This window comes from Notamacropus eugenii, chromosome 6 (assembly GCF_028372415.1).
Source record: "Notamacropus eugenii isolate mMacEug1 chromosome 6, mMacEug1.pri_v2, whole genome shotgun sequence".
In the NCBI taxonomy this organism is placed as follows: Eukaryota; Metazoa; Chordata; class Mammalia; order Diprotodontia; family Macropodidae; genus Notamacropus; species Notamacropus eugenii.
Window position 1 is genome coordinate 136847773 of NC_092877.1, and position 18201 is coordinate 136865973.

The window sequence follows — 18201 nt, forward strand, 5'->3', positions numbered from 1 at the left end:
CTAACTTTCTAAAAGCTATTCTAGAACTCTGCACATGGTTCCAGTTGGATTGACTTGGGCAGATGAAATGACTAGCACAGTATCTGGCAAGCAGACAATGTATCTTGAATGGAATTGTTCTCTCTGCCATGCATTTTATTCCTACCACAACCCTCTATCTAAACTTACAGAAGAGTTTGCTTGGAAAAGGCAGACACGTTGGTAAAATAAATGATGTGGCAAAGCATACAGAAATATGCTGTTTAGTCCCCTTCCATAATGTTGTTCCATTAACTTCCTCCTCACATCGTTTATCATAATAAGAGAACAGATATCATTTCATGAAGTTTGTCTGGGTCCGGCAAACCTAGCTTTGGATCTCAAGAGATAAATGTGGTCAGTGGGACAAGGGAACATTTAGCTTCCCCTCCTACACCGTATGAGAAGCAATCACTAGGTGAGCTGAAGGTCATTAACAAAAACTTGGCAGGTTCATATAGTGCATTTTATTTTCCCAAATAATTTTTATGCCACATTCATCCTACCAACAACCCTGAACAGGTCATCCAGGGACTGCTGTCCCCATCTGACACATGAAGGAAGTGAGACACACAGCTAAGACGTGAAGTAACCAAGGTCACACCATCAGTTAATGGCAAAGCCAGGGCAAGAAGCCAAATTCTATTCAAGGCTCTCTTCAGCACTATACCCAACCTGCTTCTTCTGCACCTCCTTTTAAGTAGGAGCTGTATCACTGAAAAGCTGGAGGTCGGACTCATGTCTGAACATTAATCACTGACCTTTACAGTTAGAAGGAACCTTTGGGGTCATCTAGGTCAAGTTCCCCCCAAATGGAAGTATCCCATACCCTACCAGGTGGTCGAATGCTTTTAGGGACCAGAAACTACCAATCTCATGAGACAGCCTATTCCATTTTTGGACATTTCTAATTGCCATAAAATTCCTCCTTATATTTCATATGGTGAATCCTCCAAGGAGTACTTAGTGATTGAAGGACTTTTATAAGAATTCTTTTCTAAAGTGAATTAATATCCCTTAATTGATCTGTTTAATAAATCCAGAATTTCATGGCCTAGTTTTAAAGTAGGGGTTATACAGAAACTTTTCCATTCAAAAGGCACCTCTTGAGACCAAGACATTGTCCAAAAATTGGGGTAAATTGTATTATAAAGAATTCCTGCATTGTGAATATGAGGGAAATGAGGCACAAAGAAATTTAGATCACTTGCCTAAAGTTACACAAAGAAATTTAAATCACTTGCCCAAAGTCAGTAAATAGACTAGAACAACTATTTTCAGACCTCCATATGGGATTCGAACTCAGATCTTAAAATTCCATATCCAGGGCTATCTCAACTATACACCACCACCCTAGACTCAAACATAAGGTTAAGATGAATAATAGAAATCTACATATTATATATATATATATATATATATATATATATATATATATATATATATAAACTTAACAAATATATAAAAATCCAGAAATAATTCTATGAAATGATTAAGAAACAGAACCAAAATAATGGAATATGCAATTATATAAAAAAGAAAATATAGAAATAAATATATAGAGATAGCTGGACAGGAGGACAAATAGATAGAGGAACAGAGTAATAGATTATGATCTGCCTTGGTGGAGGAAGGTCACACGTTAATGAAATATGAGGTTCACAATAAAAATCTTCTCCTGGATGTTTTTTCATTGATCCACATTTTTCTCCCATTTGGTCCATGCAAGATACTGCTTCCACAGTCATCTCCCATTTTTGTTTCTTTGGCCTTGCTATAGCTTTCCTTAATTCCTTTGATTAGGCTCTAATTTGAAGACCCTTTCCTTTGGGCCGGCTCTGGATCATTGATCCACTGTCCATGTCTAATGGCAAGGCATGAGAAGGCAAGAACTCACTACCAGGAAACAGAGGCACAGAAGCAGCATACGGCTTTTGGGGCTGGGAAGCCAGAAATCCTCTTCAGTCAAACACAGCTGTGACTCACACTGCACTTACAAATGGTGCCCTACAAAGGCAGGATAATGCAATGAACATTGGGCCAGGCAGGTTCCAACCCGAATTTACCAAGTGTGTGACCCTGAACAAGTAATGTCACTTCTTGGTGTCTAAGTCCATGCAACTGTAAAATGAGACAGTTGAACTACATCAGAATTTGGTCAAAGAACACTTTGGGGCTTAAAATATGCTGACGGAACTTGTAAATGGAGCCTCAAGCTAGGAACATCTCCAGTATTTGGGGAGATGAAGGAGGAAATTAAACCTACTTTCATACCAAAAATTATGTCACAAAGAATTACAATTTATTCACAGATCATTTCATAATGAATAGTTTTAAAATAGTGTTACCCAAAGGGCAATAGAGAAGCATATAGTAGGTGTGAGCAGACTATAGCACATTACCAACAAGGAATTATGCAAGAGAAATGACCTCAAAAATGTCATCAGAGAGATGTATGACTAGAAAAGGAGGGCTAGGCACATAGTGAGAGGGAGATACAAGCAAATGACTCCCCTGGAATTCAGGCAATGTCAGTGGAACTATTAGTCTCCATCAAGTCCAGTGGTCCATTCCCTGCCCCTCCCCAGTGGGGGAAGGTGGGAGTTACTTAAGGATATGGACTAGACACAGGGGTGGGGAATCTTCAGTTTCAAGGCCACACGTGGCCCTCTAGGTCCTTTGACTGCATCAAAGGGCCACTCTTGAGGATCTAGAGAGACACATTAGCCTGGAGGCCACAGGTTCCCCACCCCTGAACTGGAGTTCCATACAATGAAAGGAAACAAACAGGTCACCCTATATTAGAGGGAATACCTACAGCAGTAAGATCACAAATTCATTGACAGATTGACATGGCTCAAACATTGTTCATGGAGTCTCTCTCTAGTCACATCTTGGGGAACTCAGCTTGGGAAACACTGAAGGAGTCTTAGATATCACCTGGACCAACTCCCCAATTTTACAGATGAGGAAATTGATATCCAGAAGGGAGGGGAAGGGAACACCTTCTTTACCTGTTCCAACGCCTGTGATCTATGATTCTAGATAGGTCTTTCTACATGGAAGGTACATTAAAGCGCTTTCAAATCTATGCGATCTGTTGATGGATATCAATATAAGGAGAGAAACAAGAGATACAACTGTAAAGCAACATTATCTCCACATGCCAAATTAAACACATTGTGTAGTTGAAGGCTCAGGGGCCCACAAAGTCATGAGTAGCCAGTTTTCCACAAGCTTTGACAAAGATTTGAAAAGTCAGAAGGAAAAGTTTGGAAGTAGACATTATTAAATATTTAACATTTTTGCTCAATTATTTAAATTCTGCCCCAGTTCAAATAGGGATAAACATAGTTACACCATAAACATCATTGTTCTGCATCATGGTGGTCATCTGCAAGCGGAGAACCAGTGCCATTGAAATGGAAGTGCCACATGTAATTATTACATTTTAAGAAATCAGTTTCTTCATGCTAAGGGGAAAAAAATTCCCAACCTGTTGAGTTTTTGCTATTTTCCCTTAAGAAAAATGTACAAAGGCTCAATGTTGTCATCATTCCTGTTCTCTGTGCACACAGGTGTATGTATATACCAGGAAACTTCTTTTCTGCCTGGAACTATTTACCCACATCTCAAAAGCCTTCCCGTTTGACTGTCAACCATGCCCTGTTGGTTAAAAGGATTCACTTCTCCCCAGTGCCTTGCTATATGGAAAGTTCTGATCTTTCCTTGCTTCTCAATATACTCCTCAACTCCTTTTCTGGGTTATATTATCCAACCTTTTTTCTTTAGTTTCTTGAATACCCTCAGATCTACCACAACCTCAGTAACAAAAACTAAAAGTGGATGGGAAGGAAGAGAAAAGAAGTAGTTCATGGATACTTCAGGTGGAAATTAGCAGAGAGTGTTATCACAGGCTACTTTAATAGAAGTCTCTCCTCAAGGAATACAGAAACAATATCCCAACTCTACTCTGCCCTGGTCGGGCCGTACCCTGAGTCATGTGTCCAGTTTGTGTGCTCAGGACTAGTGGATGAATTTAGGAAGCTGAGAGGCGAGAGACCAGAGAAGAGACAGTGTGATGAGGATGGGGAAGGACCTTGAGATTATGATATGAGGAGTGCTTAACTGAACCATTGACTGCCATTCAGTCTAGAAAAGAAAAAACTTAGGGGACATGTGATAGAAGAAGCTTAGGAAAATGGGATAGTTGTCTTCAGGTGTTTGAAAGGCTCTTAGTGCTCTACCCAAAGGAAGGTAAATCTTGAAGGCTGAAACCTACCTAGAAATCTTAGGGTTTACTGGATAGATTTTCTTTTTCTTAAAGACCATATCCCCTGTAAGTTTTCTCTATCACACCCATTTTAGTCCCATGTTTTACACTCTAGACTTGATCTGTTTGGCCCTACAGAGCAGAACTTGGAACTATAACAGGTAGTAGACATGAAAAGATAAATTCAGGTTTGATGTAAGGGAAATTTACTAAAAGTGAGAGCTACAGAACAATGGAAAGGGTTGTTTGGAAAGGGATTGTCTTCCCTCTCTTGAAGTCTTTAAGCAAAAGCTAGATAGACATAAAGACCACTTCTTGGGTATATGTTAAAGGAAATTATCACTGAGCTTCTGCTAAGACTAGATGGCTGCTAAGGTACCTTCTAGCTCTGATATAATGTGATTTGAAGTCAGAAGACCTGCATTCAAATCTTACTTACTTATACTCTGTGAAATCTGTGCAAGTCACTCCATTTCTCTGGGGCTCAGTTTTCCTCTGCTCTCTAATGAGGAGATTGGACTAAATGACCTCTAAGGCTACATAGTGGCCCAGTTAGGAAGACTTGAATTCCAGACCCTGATGGGACGCTGACCAGCTGAGCAACCATGGGCAAAGTCCTCTCTCTGCCTATGTTTCTTTACCTATAAAATGAGCATAAAATTGTATCCATTTTTGAGAGCTGTTTTGAGGATCAAATGAGATCATGTAAGGGAAACACCCTGTGTTATTTTTATTGTCCATTGCCTCTTGCAAGCTTCCTCTACATAAGAGAAATGAAACTTTAGAATTCTGAGCCTATGGAGCATGTTGTGTTTTCCCAAGAAACTCTCAAATTATGCATCCTATAAATTTTGAGGACATATGCCGGACCCAGCCTTGGGCCCAACATTAAAACCATCCTAGGAGATCTTATCCTTGTCCTAGACCACTGCTTTCTAAATATTCACTACCCTTGAACTCCCTGCCTTCACTTTCCCAGTGTCTGGCTGACCAGGCTCCCTAGGTTCAGAGAGTCCATGAATCAGAATTCATTTGATCCCTGCTTGTGTGTTTCTCTTCCCTCTTGTAACTTCTCCACAATCACTGGATGCTCAATTCTACACCCCTCCTCTTTCCCTTCTTCACCCCTATGCTGCCACATGCTCCAGACCACAAAGTTGAATTTTCTAGGACTGATTCACAAGGGAAAGGAGAATACACAAATTCTGAAATAACACATCAGGGTAAGATAAGGAGAAATACTCAGTCCAGAACTAGATAGTACCTAAATTTTCCATGTTCTTCTTTCTAGCTACAGTTTCCCATGGAAGAGTTGAGTCTCTGACCTTCTGAGAAGGGTACAGTAAAAGTCAGAAGATTTGCATCCCAATCACCAATATGGCCTCAGACAACTCAACTCTGTGGGTCTCAGTTTCTTCATCTATCAAACAAAAGGGTCGAACTAGATAAAAGGTTCTTAAACTAGAATCTGTGAATTAGGTTTTAAAAATATTTTGATAACTATTTCAACATAGTTGATTTCCTTTATAATTCCATGTATTTTGATGTATGCATTTTAAAACATTATTCCAAGGAGGGATCCAAAAGTTTTAGCAGACTGCCCAGAAATTCCATGACACAAAAAAATGTTAAGAACCCCAGGATTGGATTTCTTAAGGTCCTTTCTCACAGTAAAGCATAGGATCCTAAGCCTCAAGCAGCTGGCTCTTTACTCTGAATCTATAAAAGGCTATTCACATTTCATTCCCAAGTGATGAATTCCCACTACTACTACTGAATGCCATCTTTTACCCCAGAACAATCATACATGGATTTGGAATATTCCTACCTGCCTACCCTGGGTCAAGCTTCAGCAGTCCATTCTCTGGTTCTTGGCTCACAATGAGATTATCTAGTTCAGGGATGTGAAACCTGTGACTTTGAGGCCACACACAATCCTTATTCAATCCTTTCATTTTATACATAAGTAAATTGAACCCTAGGAAGATGAAGAGAGTTGCCCAGGGTCATACAACTAGTTATTAGCAGAGCCTAAATTGAGACTTAGTTTTCCTAATTCGCAATCCAGTGACCTTTCCACTCTACCAATATTCTCATCGATCTAAGTACTGTGGTTCTTGCTGCTGGGTCTTCTGTGGTCAGAATTTACTTCTACGGAGCAATGAACGTAGAGTTTTATTCTTATTCAAATAGCACTAAACATGCAGTTGTTTCTCAATAAATATTTGCAATATCTCTTACATATGCACCCTCCTCTCAATGGCCACTGGTCCTACTATCCCAGGGTAAGTTCTCATTAATATCCACCTAGACCATTGTAATAGTCTAATGGGAAGCTAGATGGCACAGTGGATAGAGCACTGGGCTTGGAATCAGGAAGACTCATCTTCATGAGTTCAAATCTGGCCTAAGACACTTACTAGCTGTGTGACCCTGGACAAATGACTTAACCTCAGTTTATGAAAAATGTCTTCTATCATTCTATTAAAAAAAAATCATCTGTAAAATGGGCTGGAGAAGGAAATGACAAACTACTCCAGTATCTTTGCCAAGAAAATCCCCAAAAGGAGTAACCAAGAGAGTTGGATTTGATTAAGACAATTGAACACCACCACTACCATTGTAATAACCTCCTACCAGGTCTTCCCACCTTCCTTATCTCTCCTCTTCAATTCATACTCTTGCCAGATAAATTTTATTTATGTATGTTCCCAACTGCACTATTCCTCTGCTCATAGATTCTTGTGGTTCAGTCCTAAGTTCAGACAACTCTGCTTAGCATTCAAAACCCTCCCTTTCTGCTCTTAATTCCTGTCACTTCCTTCCATGCTTTAGCCAAACTGAACTATCCTCTGTCCTGAACCCATCACACCCTTGAGGCTTCCACCTACTTTGCTCTCTACGCCTGATATGTCCTCCTTTTGCATCCTTGCCTGTTGGAATTCCTACCCATACCTTACATAAACCTTCCCTGCTTGGCCTGCCAGTACTAGACTCTCTTCTCAGACTTCAGGTGAGGTTTTCTCCTATACCATCCTACTAGGCATATTGTACATGGCTGGGCATTATCCTGCTATAAGATGGGACCTGGATAAATCTAAATTTTGCATCTGCTTCAAATGAAATAATAAAGCCAAATGATTTTCTGTTATCTGTGCTAATGGAAAGGACAAAGGATAGACAGAACAAGGAAGCCTAACATAGTTCAAACAGTTCTAAGGTCAGAGTCAGAGCATCCAAGGTCAAATCCTGAATCTAACATATGATACTTCCCAATCTCGGATAAGTCCCTTAGCTTTTCTGTCCCTTAGTTTCCCCCTTTATAAAGTGTTAAGAGGATGACACAGAGAGGTTGTTAGACTAGATCTGCCACTATGGTCCCTTCCAACTCTAAAGCCATAGGCAATCCCAATTCTTCATTTTCTCCACTGGCTTCCAGTTCTGATCCCACTGAATATTTACAATAGTTACAAAAAACACAACTTAATTTCTCCCCTTCTTCTGAGTTGCCTGGTCTTTGATGAAGGTGTTAACCAGCAGGGAAATGACTAAAAGGCTCACAGCAAGAGAAGCAGAGAAAAGAACTCCTTGCCCCATAACCCACAGTCAGGATAAGTAAGCAACTATTGGAATGGCTGGGGCAAATCAGAGATAGTGCAGGACCCTAGCACTAGATTTGAAAGCATCAGAGAATCTGGGTCCTAATCTTTGCTCTGCTATTTACTATCTGTATGGCTTGGAGAAGTCACTTCCCTCCCCGCCCTGGGGCAAGTCACTCTTTGTCTATAAAATGGTGCCCCCCCTTTTTTTCTGAGGATCAAATGAGACAGTATATACCAAACAATCTGCCAATCTCAAAGTGCTGTGTGTCCACAGTAATCATTATTGTTGCTACTATTAAAAAATATGATTTCACCGCTCACATACAGTAGGTATACAAGGAGAAAAGAAAAGAAAATTCTCTCCTGAAACAAAAGTGGGATTAATTATCCTAAAACACAAGGCTGTAGTATGGAAACATAATCGTTAGTTAACTAGTACTTATTTAGCAGGGAATGAAATATCTCATAGCAGTAAATAAACCTTACAATTTTAAGATGTGTGGAGGACTCAGTCTATAACTGGCATCCATTCAACTGAGGAAACAGAAAGACGGCCAGTCTTCTGGTCAGTTTCACTGGTAATACTTCCTAGAAGAAAAAACCAAGTCTACATCCCCACTTTTATTCTCCAGGGAGAAACTCTGACAACATTTTCTTTAAGTAGAGTGAAATCAGGGAGGACCGCTATTAATGTTCTAAATCCTCAACCTGGTTTCTCCAGGGAATGATGGTCAATGGGGGATGGGATCTACTTATTCATTTATTTCAGAACACAGGTCTGCAAAGATTCACCTCTGGGTCTCTGTCTCCTCATCTATTAAAAGGGTAGGGAGGGGGATATGCTAAATGATATCAAAGACCCCTTTCTGAAGCCAAGTCCCATCATCCCATGAGATTAAAATTCTAGTACCTTTCCTTAAAATTCTAATTACAGAGCTCAGGAAAGGTTAGATACACCACCAATGAAAAACTCATTCTTCTAACGGACAGTCAAAAAGTTTGTCATTGTTGAAACTTCACGTGCTTTATTTCATTTGAGCGTCACAACCACTCTGGGAGGTAGGTGGTATAATTATTCCCCATTTGGTAGATTAAGAAACTGAGACACAGCAAAGTTACCCCAGAGTAACAAAGCTAGTGAATGTCTGAGACAGGATACAAACCCAGGTCTTCCTAGACCAAATAACAGAACAAAATAGGTTGAAGACTTTAAAAAAATGCTTTCAGGAAGCCTAGAAAGATCAACTTCTACGCCATGCATAATGATAGGAGTACTAGTCTTAACAGTGATGTGCAGTAGAGTTGAGCTTTGGGTTTAGAATTGGAGAGCCTCAGGTCTAATCCTGGATCTGTTGCTTTCTACCCATGTGATCTTGGGCAAATGACTTCCATTTCTTTGAGTCTAGGTTTATTCGTCTGCAGAATGAGAACATAGTACCAGATAACCTTTAAAGTATCTTCGAGCTCTTTCTATGATCTTCCTGAGGAGTTACACTGTACAATTTCTAAGGCATCTCAAGAAATGACAATGTTATTTTGATGATATATGGTAGATATATATAATATACATACATATGTATATGTGCAGATAGATTCACATGCATGTGTATACATGTACATGAATATATATCCATACATATAGGTATGTATATATCCATGTGTATATATATATTTGTACATATATACATATACATGTGTATATATGTATATAGATAGATACATACATGTGTGTGTAATAAATGCTAGTTGACCAATTAGTCCTTTCACTCGGAATAGCAAGAGAACAAGAAAAACCTAAGAAAAGGAAGATTGTAGAAATGATTTCTAAATGATTTATAATTCCAATCCCAATAAGCCAAAAAGCCCTGGATTCTGAGCCAGAATCTTACACTCAGCACCATAGGAAAGGGAAACCATATTAGCTTGTGAAAAACTAACTCAACAAAACATTATCTTGATGTTTCCTGGAGTCATTCCAGGGATAGGTGCCAAAATGTTGGATCAGTTGCAATTTTGCCAATACCCTTCCCTGGGCAACTAACTGTTTAATGTTCAAATTATGGGGATGGTAAAATCAACAGGGAAGGGGCTCTATCATTGTAAGTATTTTGCAAATCATTGTGTACTTCATACGCTCCTAAAATAATGAATCCCCAAATGACCAAATGCATCAATGATCTCTCTGATCCCTCTACTGATTCAAATGATAAGCCCTCCATGCTTACCCATCCTGAGCTACTCTTGTCTTCCTCTAAGTTTACCACAGGGGGTATGCCAGGAAGTGGGGAGGATGCTTCCTTGATTTCTCTTAACATTAAGAGGATACCAACTGAGCAAATGGGCTTGCCTTCACGAAGTCACCAGTCCATCTAATTTTTCACTCACATTTCTTTGAGGACCCAATGAAATAAAGGATTGAATAACCATGATAATATGATGAAGAGGCACTGAAAATAACTTTGGTGTAAGCCAGTTGAAATGGGACCCCCACACACACACCTCCTGAATAATAATTGTTCCTGTGCTTGCTGCATATTTTTCATTAGTTTTGGTGGGGAGGTCTACCTGATAGCACCCTTCTAAATCTCATGTACATTTGTGTCTGAAAATCATCTCCCCAAGTGAAACACACATATCAAAGGACTATTAACCAAGACCTTGTATCCCCAATACCAGGACCAAGCAAAGTTCCATTAGTGACTATGAGAAATTTTTAATGGTATCAGCCAGGCAGTGTGATGCAGTGGAAAGAGAACCGGCATGGGAAATGGGGGTTGCTAAGTGACAAAGCGGATCAAATACTGGGCTTGGAATCAAGCAGACTCAGATACTTCCTAGCTATGTGACCCTGGGCAAGTCACTTAACCCTGTTTGCTGCAATTTCCTTATCTGTCAAATAAGCTGGAGAAGGAAATGGCAAACTACTCTGGGATCTTTGCCAAGAAACCCCACTCCAAAAAAGGGGTCATGAAGAGTCAGACATGACTGAAACAAGTGAACAGCAAAAACAGAAGATGGGCGGTGAGGATGAGTTCATTTCCTGCTTCTGATGCTTACTCTTGGGCAAAATCACTTAACTTCCCTAGGTCTCAGTTTTTTCATCTGAAAAATCAGGTTGAACTAACTGGCCTTTGAGGTCACTTAATTATCTTAGCATTGTTTTGTTTTGGTTTTTTTTTTTTTTGAGTCTGAGAACCTAGACTCCAATGCCAGATTGGCTATTTACAACCCATGTGGCCTTCAGGAAGTCATGTTGCCTCTCTGGGTCTTAAGTTTATTCATCTGTAAAATGGGGGGATTGGACTAAGTGATATCTTTTGAGACAGCTTATTTGATATTAGAGGTAGGTAGGTGATATAGTAATTAGAGCACTGGATCTGGAGTCAGGAAGACCTGAGTTCATATCCTACTTTGGACACTTCCGAGCTGTATGATCCTGAGTAATTTAACCTCTGTATGCCTCAGTTTTCCCATCTGTAAAATAAGGATAACGAGAGCATCTACTTTCCAGGGTTGTTGTGAAGATCAAATGAAATATCTGTAACACCCTTTGCAAAGCTTAAAGCGCAATCCAAATGCTAGTTATTATATCTAAGGTCCTGTCCAGTTCTAAATAGGAATCTATCACAGGAATGTTCCATTGGTGCCTTTGTAAGGGGGGTGGTGCTTCCTTATCTCTGGAATTCACTCCCTCCTGTCCTTTTTGCGTCTTAGCACTCCTTGCTTCCTTCAAAGTATGGCTCAGATGCTATTCCTTGAGCTTGCTGCCATCAGACTTCACATATAGCCCCCTCAGATCTCCTATGCATAGTTTTTAAACTCTCTAATGTACTTACTATGTAATAAATATTTTCCATCTGACAGCTAGCTCACCCCTTACAAACCAACTTGGCACACAGAGCTGGACCAGGAGTCATCAAAACGGAGTTCAAAGCCCTCACTGGATGCTTACTAGTTCTATGATGTTGGTCATACTCTTAACCCCTAAGAGCCTCAGTTTCCTACTCTTTAAAATAGGGATAAATAATATAAACCAGTAAGGACTGCTTACCTCACAGGGTCATGGACAAAAGCATCCGAAAACCTGGAAGCTGTATGTACATGGGAGCCTATTTGCCATTAAGAATTGAAAGCTTGTAAACTGCTCCATGGAAGTAACCAAGTCTTATCTAAATGTTGTCTCTTTCCCTGGTACTTAGCACAATGCTTTGCACATAGTCAATGCTTAATAAATGTTAAAATGAAGTCTCTGCTTAACTGAAGTAGTTTTTAAAAAATAAAACTTTAGTCCATATGTTCATTTTTTTTTTTCATTTCACTTCAAGCAAATTAACAGGATTGAGATGTGTCCATCTTTAAACCTCAGCCTTCTCTCCCCAACTGACTAAAAGGAGAGCTCGGACTATATCAACCTTGACTGTTGTGAAGGCTTGCAGTACACCCAGATCTTTCTCTATGTCCTTGAACCAAGACAAATGTCTGCTTCCCTAAGCTTATTCTTATCTACAGCAAGAAAATAACAATAAAAACATAACTTTCATTTAGCTTCCATGCCAGGGAAGGAAAGAAAAAACTGACATAGAACTGGTATGATATGAATTCTAACGAAGGGCGCAACAGCAAAATGGAAACCAGAAGCCCTGTTCCTCTGTATTTTCACAGTTAGTAAGCTCTGAATGATGACTGCTTTCACAGGATCCAGAAGTCAATACTAGAAGGCATCTCAGCAATCAAGGGCTGGAGCCTCTTTCCAACCCTGCCATTTAACAGTTGAGGAAACTGAGCCCTGCAGAAATGATGTGGCTTGCCCAAAGCCTCACAGCTGGGTAGTTAATGGCAATCTCACAGCTAGGATGAAGAGCTCTGCCTCCAAAACCCTTGAATATCCTTTAAGTACACATCCCAATCTGAAGGTCAATTGTTCTATGCAAAAGCAAGCAAAAAAATCAAGGACAGGTTAAGAAAAGTGAAGACTGAAATCCTGAGATTCCAGTTTTCAAGAATTTGTAACTTCTACATTAACTTTTTTTCCAGACTCCAACTGCTAATGTGATTTTTTGAAAAAAAAGATACTAATTTAACATCAAATCCCTCTCCCCAATTTAATATGATGACTTGAAAAGCAGTTATCAACCTGGAAAAAAATGAAGCATGCATCTTGTTCTCAGCAAAGGTCTCAGGAAGAAGGGTGGGAGCATGTTTGATCTGATTCATCAATCAAGCAATAAGCATTTATTAAGTGCCTACTGTATCCTAGCTGTTGTGCTAGATCCAGGGGTAAAAAACACAAAGAATGAAACAATCCCGACTGACAAGGAACTGCTGATTTTTCTTTACTAATTTTCTTTGTAACTAATAGATTGTGTAGCCAGAAATGAATGTACTGTAGAAGAAAAAGACATTGATAAAAAATTTTTTAATGAGAAGAGGACTGAAATTTCTGGAGCCATACAGAAGCTTCACAGAACTATGTGTGAGGGCATTAATAAGTAGATATAGCATAGGCTAGATCCTACTTTGACCTCATAGCCTTTCTAAGGATGCCTATCAGAGCATACAAGAAAGAAGACAGCTAACATGGAGATGTTCCTACTCTCTACAAAGCACTGAGGGGTAGCTAGGTCTTTAATCCATAAAAATGAAATATTTAAAGAAAAAACTGATAGTATAAAGTGGCCTATCTTCAGGCAAACTTTATTTCGTTACCCTTCCTCCCAATTAGTGCACTTATTATATGTCAGACTGTGATACATCATAAAATATGTAGTTGGGGATAAAGTCTATTCAAGTCTGTTATGTCAGACTGTGATACATCATAAAATATCTAGTTGGGGATAAAGTCTATTCAAGTCTGTTCATTTCAATATTAGACATATCAAAATTAAGGTGTTGAAGGTTTCACTTTTGATTTAGTGAATCTTTTGACACTTCCCTGCTCTGGTCCTCAGTTTCCTCCACTGCAAAAAATAAAGGGGTTGCCTAGATGATCTCTTAATCCTTTAAAGATCTAATTTCTGAGAACCTGCTTAAACATGAATTCAAGCCTTTTGTAATGATGCCCCAGTTTTCACTAGAGGAAGAATAGGATTCCTCAAACTGGAAAAACTTTCTGGTCACCAATTTTATCTTCTTCCTTTTCATCTAATAAAAGATATTAAAAGGGTACCTGACACAGGTTTGGCTTAGGTAGTTGGTGGCTGGTTTGGCTGAAAATTGGCCTGAGAGAAGTATGGTGAATTAGATAGAAGACCCACTTTGGAACCACGAAGACCTGGGCTCAAGCCCTGATTCTAATCTACACTATCTGTCCAGGTGTCCAAGAACAGATCACTTAAACTACTAAGCGCCCAGTTTTAGAAAGTAGTTGTCAATCTGCGCTGGTGGAGAGAGTTCTCTACATCAATGAAACTACAAGTCTGGAGTAAAAAGAGAAAGGGAAGCTGGGGAAGAAAGGAGGGAGGGAGAGGGAAACAACACTACTATTAACCCTGAAAGGGTGTCAAACAAGGGTTCCGGGTGGAGGCAAGAATAAACATTTTTCGTAAAATCCTCAGTATCTAGAATCCCAATCTCAATCAATCAATAAAAATTTATTAAGCTCCTACTATGTGCCAAGCACTGAGCTAAACGCTGGGGATACAAAATGAGGCAAAGGACAGTACCTGTCCTCAAGGACCCTAAAATCTAATGCAGAGACAACTATATAGGTGCGTAACAAAGGGTTGGGTTCTGCTGCAGGAGCGGAGACTTTGAAAACCCACCTTTCAAATCCTACTTCTTAGAAAAATGAGCAGCCTCACTTGTGACAAGTTCCCTTGGTTGTGGAGTTAGGATGGGGAAATATGGACCAGGCTCCGGAAGGTCAAAATTTGAATGGGGGGGCGGGGCTGAGACAGGCAAAATGTCGGTAGCAGAGTCAGAAAGTCAGATAGTAAACAGAAATACAGGTAAAGAGAATACATAAATTGATGTCGTCTTTGTGTGCAGGAAAACTCCGGTATGTCAGTGGTTTTCGACTTCCTGTTTGTAAAAGAAGCATTTTCCCTGTCTTTCAGTATCTCTCCCTCTCCCTCTCCCCCTCCCTCCCTCCCTCTCTCTCTCTCTCCCTCTCTCTCTCTCTCTCTCTCTCTCTCTCTCTCTCTCTGTCTCTCTCTCTCTCTCTCTGTCTCTCTCTCTCTCTCTCTCTCTCTTCTCTCTCTCTTCCTCTCTGTCTCTCTCTGTCCCTCTCCCTCTGTCTCTCTCCCTCTCTGTCTCTCTCTGTCTCTGTCTCTGTCTCTGTCTCTCTCTCCCTCTCTCTCTCTCCCTCCTTCCGTCTCCCTTTCCCTGTCTCAAAATATACCGTCCGCCTCTTCTTCCTGATCCTCTGTGCATGAGACTACATGGCTGAAGCGCTCTCTCCCGTTGCGCTTGCTCTGGCTCCCTTGCTCCCTATGTCTTCCCTCTCTCTCTCCCTCCTTCTCTCCTTCGCCCCTAGCCCGACGCGAAGGGGCGGAGGAAAGGGTGTTTGGGGGCTTTCCAGTGATTAGGAGGATATTAGTAGTAGCAGGCGTCGCTATAGTAGATCGCCACCTCCTAGTTCCCCAGTTCTTGGGTAGGAGGTTAGAGCCGCGGACAAAGCACCTCCCCTCTCCCCTCCCACCCCGTCCAAAGGGTGGAGGCGGGAGGGAGGAAGGGAGGGAGGGAGGGAGGGAGGGAAGGCGTGTGTAGGGAGGAGGAAAAGGAGGAGGGGAAGAAGGTGCAGCTCGGCGGGCCTGCAAAGGATCACGCCGAAGGGGAGGAGGGGCTGAGACAGCATCAGAACCAAGGGAGGAGGAAGAGAGATATCTTTAAGACCGAGATAAACAAATTGCCCCCCCTTCACGTGTGGGGTGAGGGGGAGAGAAAGGGAGGCTGGGGGGGGGGGGAAGTAGGAAAAATGCGAGAGGGGGAGAAGCGAGGATGGGAGGGGGAGTGAGTAGGAAGAGAGAGATACAATCCTAACCCTCCCCCTACCCCTTCGGCTCTTTGTCACGGAAATGCCCAAACCCAGCGCCCCACAGAAGCTGACCTCTCCGCCTCCCACCCCCCATCTCTCTCCAACCCTTGAGCGCAAAAGAAAAGATTCTCCCGGTCTAGGGAGAATTTTTCAGCCCATGTAGAAAGCAGCCTCCTTCCTCCCTCTGTGGGTGTCCGCACTATACAGCTGTTAACTGCACTGTCTGTGCGCCCAGGGAGAGAGGTGAATAGTCTAGTCGGTGCCCGGCTCCGCCACACCGGGGTTTGACATTAATATCCACCCACCCCTGGCCACACAAGCACACGCACACGCATTACACTGAGAATGAAATTTCAAGGGGGTGGGGGGTTCAATGTTTGGGTTTTCGTGCAAATAAATGCCTTTCACTAGCTCCTAATCAATCCTGAGAAAAGGGAGGGAATGAAAGGAGACAGAGAAAAGAGGAGGAAGAGGATTAGAGAGGGAAAAGACCCGAGAGAAAGAAAGGGCAGAGATGCGAGGAAAAGAGCTGGAAGAAACTCCGCAGATAAGTCCAGGCAACTGAGCAGGTTGGAGGCCTCTTCCCTCGGGGTTGAGGGAGCGGGGATCGCGCTACTTCCTACTTGCTAAGTTATGCAATTGACAGACAAACACCCCACCCCCAAGCCTCTGCCTCCACAGGCAAACCTCCTACACCTCTCTCTTCCAGTGGCTGTGCTCTTCTCAGTGCTTATTAAAACACCCGGGGAAAGTTTGACGGGGGACAGAGGGAGAGGTGTGGGATGGTTCCGGAAGCAAAAAGGACAGTCTCGGTAAGGCAAGTTTAAAGGAAAAAAGGGATGGGGGTGGCAGTGTGCGAATCCAGAATCGTGTAGCTGTGGCGACTGCAAGAAACACGAGGGGAACTTTCTCCTTTACCTGCTGCAAGAGCAGCAAACCCTATCTTACTTTCCTCCCCGCCCCTTCACCTGCCTGGCCAAGCCGGAGTTTAAAAAGCCATCAATGCAGCATACACACACACACACACACACACACACACACACACACACACACACACACACACACACACACACTTCCCCCCCTCCTACCAAAAAAAAGTTCATTCACAAAACTCTAAGACTTTTCTTAAACAAAGAGGGTAAGGGTAATATTTTACCCTCCTTCTTCCCTTCTCCTCTCGGGGAGAAAATGGTACCTCCCCAGAATCACAGCATCAATTCCTTCCCCATCCCAAGCGGATATGCTCTAAAAGGGGGGGGGGGAGGAATGGGGGGGAGAGAAACGAGACTAGCGAGGTTGAGGAAGAGCAGGGGGTGGAGAGCTAGGGAAAGGAGGAGGAGCAGACTTTCAACTCAAGATTCATCCTCTTTGAAACTGGTTCTTAGGGAAAGGGGGGAAAAACTTTTCCAAACAGCCTACTTAGAAGACTCTCGTTAATGTCCTTTCTTCCCCGTCTGAAGCCCCCTTTTTTCCCGTCTCCCCAACCCCACCCCTCGCCCCTTCCCATCTGACAACCGACTAACAGGTATCTGAGCCTATTCTCTGGAAAAGTTTACTCGAAACCCGTCCACTACCACAGGGTCCCCCTTTTGCCCAAGTCAGCCTCCCCCTACCCCAACACCTCCAAAGCGGAACGGCACGCTCCCCCCTCCATCCCCAGCCCCCATCCCACCAGGTCCCGCGTCCCGCTGGCCGGATTGTCCCCTCACCATGATTAGAGTGTGATTTCTCTGCTCCGCCGAGGCAGACTCTGCATCTTGCTGCTTGCCCGAGTGCTGTGGAGGCTGTTTGGTGCCTCCGCCACCGCCGCCGCCCCCGCCGCCCGATTTCTTGGCCCTTTGCTCCAGGGTCCTCTGATAGAGGCTCACCGTGTCCCTGCGCTCCAGCTCCAGCTGCTCCGCCTGGGCTTGCTGGTACCTGTTCTCGCAGTTGACATGGTGCCGCCTGCAGCCTTCGATGCGCTGCCTCAGCCGCTCCACCACCGTGCTGTGCTTGGGGACGCTCCCCGGGCCACCGCCGCTGCCCCCGGGGCCGCCGCCGCCGCCGCCACCGCCACCACCGCCACCGCCGCCGCCGCCGCCGCCAGCATGGTGATTGTTACTCGGTGCAGCGGGAGTACTATTGGGAGTATTATTCACACCGATACCGGCCCCACCGAGGCTGCTGTTCAGGTTACTGTTGATGCAAATACTACTGCCATTCGCGGTGGCAGCAGCTGGGGCTGCGAAATCCCCCATCCTGCTCCCCGTGCACACTATTTTGGAAGAACTTTTTGTATCCACCCCCCTATCAGCCTCCTCCTTGGGTCCAGGATTAAAATAGTTTTAAGTGGA

General features: G+C 42.6%; 1 protein-coding gene across 2 annotated transcripts in view; it reads right to left on the reverse strand.

The window, feature by feature from the left end:
- MAML3 (mastermind like transcriptional coactivator 3) overlaps nt 1–18201 on the reverse strand; it is a 526570-nt gene extending 508369 nt beyond the window's left edge. For both annotated transcript variants that reach the window (XM_072621097.1, XM_072621096.1), the window contains exon 1: nt 17578–18201. In XM_072621097.1, coding sequence (XP_072477198.1) covers nt 17578–18105 — 528 coding nt within the window. In that variant the 5' untranslated portion in view covers nt 18106–18201. The remainder of the gene's footprint in view (nt 1–17577) is intronic.